The 3,827-nt window shown below is 50.1% G+C and overlaps 1 protein-coding gene across 1 annotated transcript; it reads left to right on the forward strand.

Moving 5' to 3' along the window:
- The first annotated feature begins 228 nt into the window (after positions 1–228).
- LOC125757917 (uncharacterized) lies at positions 229–3,027 on the forward strand. Its single transcript, XM_049414303.1, has 3 exons — positions 229–1,568; positions 2,047–2,146; positions 2,777–3,027. Exons 1-3 carry the CDS (start codon positions 1,449–1,451, stop codon positions 3,025–3,027), a joined length of 471 nt encoding a protein of 156 aa, XP_049270260.1. The 5' UTR covers positions 229–1,448.
- The last annotated feature ends 800 nt before the right edge of the window (positions 3,028–3,827 follow it).

Consider the following 3,827-nt stretch of genomic DNA (forward strand, 5'->3'; position numbering starts at 1 on the left):
ATTCGACGCCAACAGCCCGGGCCCTTAAAGCCCTCCGCACTTAAAAAAAACACGTGTTACTTTTGCTCCATGATCAGAAATGTTAACCAGTGCGCCTTCGCTGTGTAGCAAGGCTCAATAAGCGCCACGTCAGTGTTGTTTGTATCTTTAGTGCGCATGCCTGGCGGTGGCGCTAGTTGTGTATATATACTCGTTCTTGTTCCGGCAATAAAGTTGTTCATTGCCTACTCGCACACATGGTGGCAGCGGATTCCCCTCCCTATGTCGGGTCCGTCAACCCTGCTTCCCCCACCCAAACCACTGGACCCGTCGACAGGCGCATGGCTGGCATGAAAGACATGAAAAAGTGAGTTCACTTTGTACTCCGCCGCTACCCAGTTGAGAAAGCAGCCTAAATCGGCAACGTTACTCGTAACAATCGGTGAAGAATGCAGGAAGGCTTACAACACCTTCAAATTTGAAGATGATGCAGACAAGAACAACGTCGAGACGTTGCTCGAAAATTTTGAGGAATTCTACAAGCCAGTGACTAACTTGACGTTTAATGAATTCCGCTTCGGATCAAGAACCAAAGGCCAGGGCAGTGTTTCATTGACTGGCTAACCGATCTCCGGCTTTTAGCGAAGACCTGCGAGTTCGGGGACCTAGAAGACCGTTTGCTTCGCCGGATTATTCTGGGATTCAGAGATAAACGCTTGCAAGAAAAGCTTATCGCCGAGAATACGTCGTACAGCAGGACCGTCGAAATGTGTCGCGCCCAAGAACTTGGGAAGGAGCAGTTTAAAGAAATCAGTGAAGGCACAGAAGCAGCACGCGCCGCAGCTACTCGGGCATTCAGCACCCAAAAGCATCACTGTCGTCGGTGCGGTAATAGCGCGCACGGTAACGCAATGTGCCCAGCTACAGGAAAAACCTGCGAGAATTGCGGGGGGCGTAATCACTTCGCTTAAGCATGTAGATCGTCGGTGCGGCGACAAAACAGAGGCGTGAATAAAGAGCTGCTCGAAGTACAAACGGATGAAGAAAATTTTGTCTTGGAAGCTTTGACCGTATGCGCAGTCGCAGCGGGAGATCACTGGACTGCAGCACTTGACATCGAAGGCTGCCAATTCACGTGCAAGCTAGACACGGGTGCTAACTGCTGCGTAATTTCAAGCGAAAAAGCTTAGCAATAAGCCCCTGCCAACCTGCCACGCGACCTTGACCGCCTTCTTCGGCCATAAGACCACAGCAACAGGAAAAATTTGGCTTCGTACAGCAAAGGGTACGAAGAAACGTTTTTTGTGGTCGAACAAAATAAGCCTGTGGCTCTAAGTGGATTAGTGGCGGAACGCCGAGGATTTATTTGCCACGTGCAAAATGTTCACATCGAACAGTTGTACCCAGCACCTCAACCTTTCGCAGAAGTCTTCAGTGGACGGGGATAGCTGAAAAGCGAAGAGTACGCAATGAAGTCCAAGTCCGGAGCCGTTGGTGTCGTCGTGCGAGCCAGGCTAGTTCCCGTGGCCCTACAGGAAAGAGTAAAGGAAGAGCTCAAGTGTATAGAAGAACAAGGCGTGATAACTAAAGTAAGGGGTCCAACGGAATGGTCAAGTCACATGGTCACCGTCGTTAAGGAAGATAAACTACGCATCTGCCTAGATACCATCGAGCTCAACGAAGCACTTTTGCGGGAGAACTATCCTTTGCCTGCACTCGAAGACGTTCTGCCAAAACTTGCTGGAGCCAAACTTTTTTGACCTTAGACGCAGCTTCAGGGTTTTGGCAGATAAGCTGAATGACTCTGGCTCCAAACTTGGCAAAATGAGTACACCGTACGGACGCTACCGCTTTCTCCGCATGCCCTTCGGTATTGCCTCAGCACCACAAATATTCCAAGCAGCGATGCATCGTGTCCTAGGTCTCTCAAATGTAGCGGTAGTAATGGATGGCATTCTTGTCTCGGGCAATACTAAGCAAGAACATGACTACAATCTGCAGCTCCTTCTAGCACGCTGCCGCGAACATAATCTTCGACTAAACCTAAAGAAATGTTTCTTTCTGCAGACAGAGGTTCGCTACCTTGGGCACGTGCTCACCGCCACAGGCTTGCGTGTGGACCCCAAACATGTACAGGACATTTTGGAAATGCCGACACAAAAGAACTGTAAGGAGCTACAAGTCTTTCTGGGCACAATGAACTTTGTACAGCGCTTTATCCCAAACTTGTTGGAGGTCACAGCACCACTTCGTACATTGCTGCGGAAAGACACTGCATGGGTCTGGACGGAGGTGCCGCAAGAAAGGTTTCTTAGACTGCGCGAGGCTCTGATACAAGCGTCGTCCTCCGGTATTTTGATTCCGCTAAACCAGCTCGCATCCACCTTATCGGTGGATGCGAGCCAGCTGGGGGTGGGCACTGTCCTAATGCTGGATGCGCCCGTCACATTTTCGTCACGGACACTTACCGAAGCGCCGACAAGTTACGCACAGATAGAGAAGGAAACACTTGCTATTGTACATGGGTACACTAAATTTTATGACTACATATTCGGACAGCATGCGGTGACTGTGGAAAGTGACCACCGCCCCTTAGTAGCGATATTCAGTAAGCCGTTGTACCAGTGCCCACTACGTTTACAACGCATGCACCTTACTCTACAGCGTTACCCCATCCATGTGACTTACAAACCGGGCAAAGAACTATTCCTAGCTGATGCTTTGTCAAGGTTTCCGAGCAATGTATGCATGCCAGAAGACTGTCAGTTTCAGGTCAATGTTTTTCAATGCATTTCAGCCTCTGAACGCGCACTGCAAGACTTGCTTCAAGCCACCAATGAGGACGCAACCCTGGGCAAGCGCCGCGAATACGCAAGTACAGCATGGCCGCTTCACGAGCAAGACGTCCCCAAGCCACTTCGGACGTACTGGGAGTGCCGGGACGAGATACACGAGCAGGACGGCCTCGTATTCCGGAGTAGCAAGGTAATCGTGCCACAGTCGAAGACATCGGAACTGACTAGTACTCTTCACTCAGCGCATGATTAGTATTCTTCACTCAGCGCATGAAAAAATGAAGGCTAGGGCAAGGAACGTAATGTTTTGGCCGGATATGTCGGGCAACATCGAGCAGTTCTGCAAAGCTTGCAAAGTATGCCAAAAGCATAAACCACAAAGCCCTAAGATGCCACTTTTGAGTCACCAGGTACCCTCGCTACCATGGCAAGTTGTTCGCATAGATTTGTTCTCTTTCGAAGGCCGAGAGTTCGCCGTCATTGTCGACTTCTACTCGTTCTTCTTTGAAATACGAGAGTTTCGGACGACAACGGCGAGCTCGCTTAAAACATTGTGTTCAGAAATTTTTCCGTCCATGGCTGGCCACTAAAGTTGTGCAGTGATAATGGCCCGCCTTTTAGCAGTCATGAGTTCAAAGAGTTTCTGAACACTTTGGGCATTGCTCACGTAACCTCAAGCCCCTACCACCCGCGGTCAAACGGCATGACGGAAAGGGCGGTTCAGGAGGCAAAAAAAGCTTTTGAAAAAGTGCTCATTGAAAATGCCCGTGTTTCAAATTGCTTCGCATAAGTGGCGCAATACTCTACGTGATGATGTGCTCCAGTCCCCTGTGCAGAAGCTGATGGGACGCCAGACTAGAAGTCTGCTACCGGTGCCTACCAACCATTTGGAGCCGAGGAACATCCCACCTAAAAGTGGTACAGGGCCGCCTTCAATAAATACGGCAACGACAGAGTACCTACTACAACCGCGGTAGCAGAACACTACCGCCTGTGAAGCCAGGCCAGCAGGTCAACGTATATGATACAAACCAGCGGACCTGGGCGCCTGCA

Source organism: Rhipicephalus sanguineus, chromosome 3, assembly GCF_013339695.2.
Source record: "Rhipicephalus sanguineus isolate Rsan-2018 chromosome 3, BIME_Rsan_1.4, whole genome shotgun sequence".
Taxonomy (NCBI): domain Eukaryota; kingdom Metazoa; phylum Arthropoda; class Arachnida; order Ixodida; family Ixodidae; genus Rhipicephalus; species Rhipicephalus sanguineus.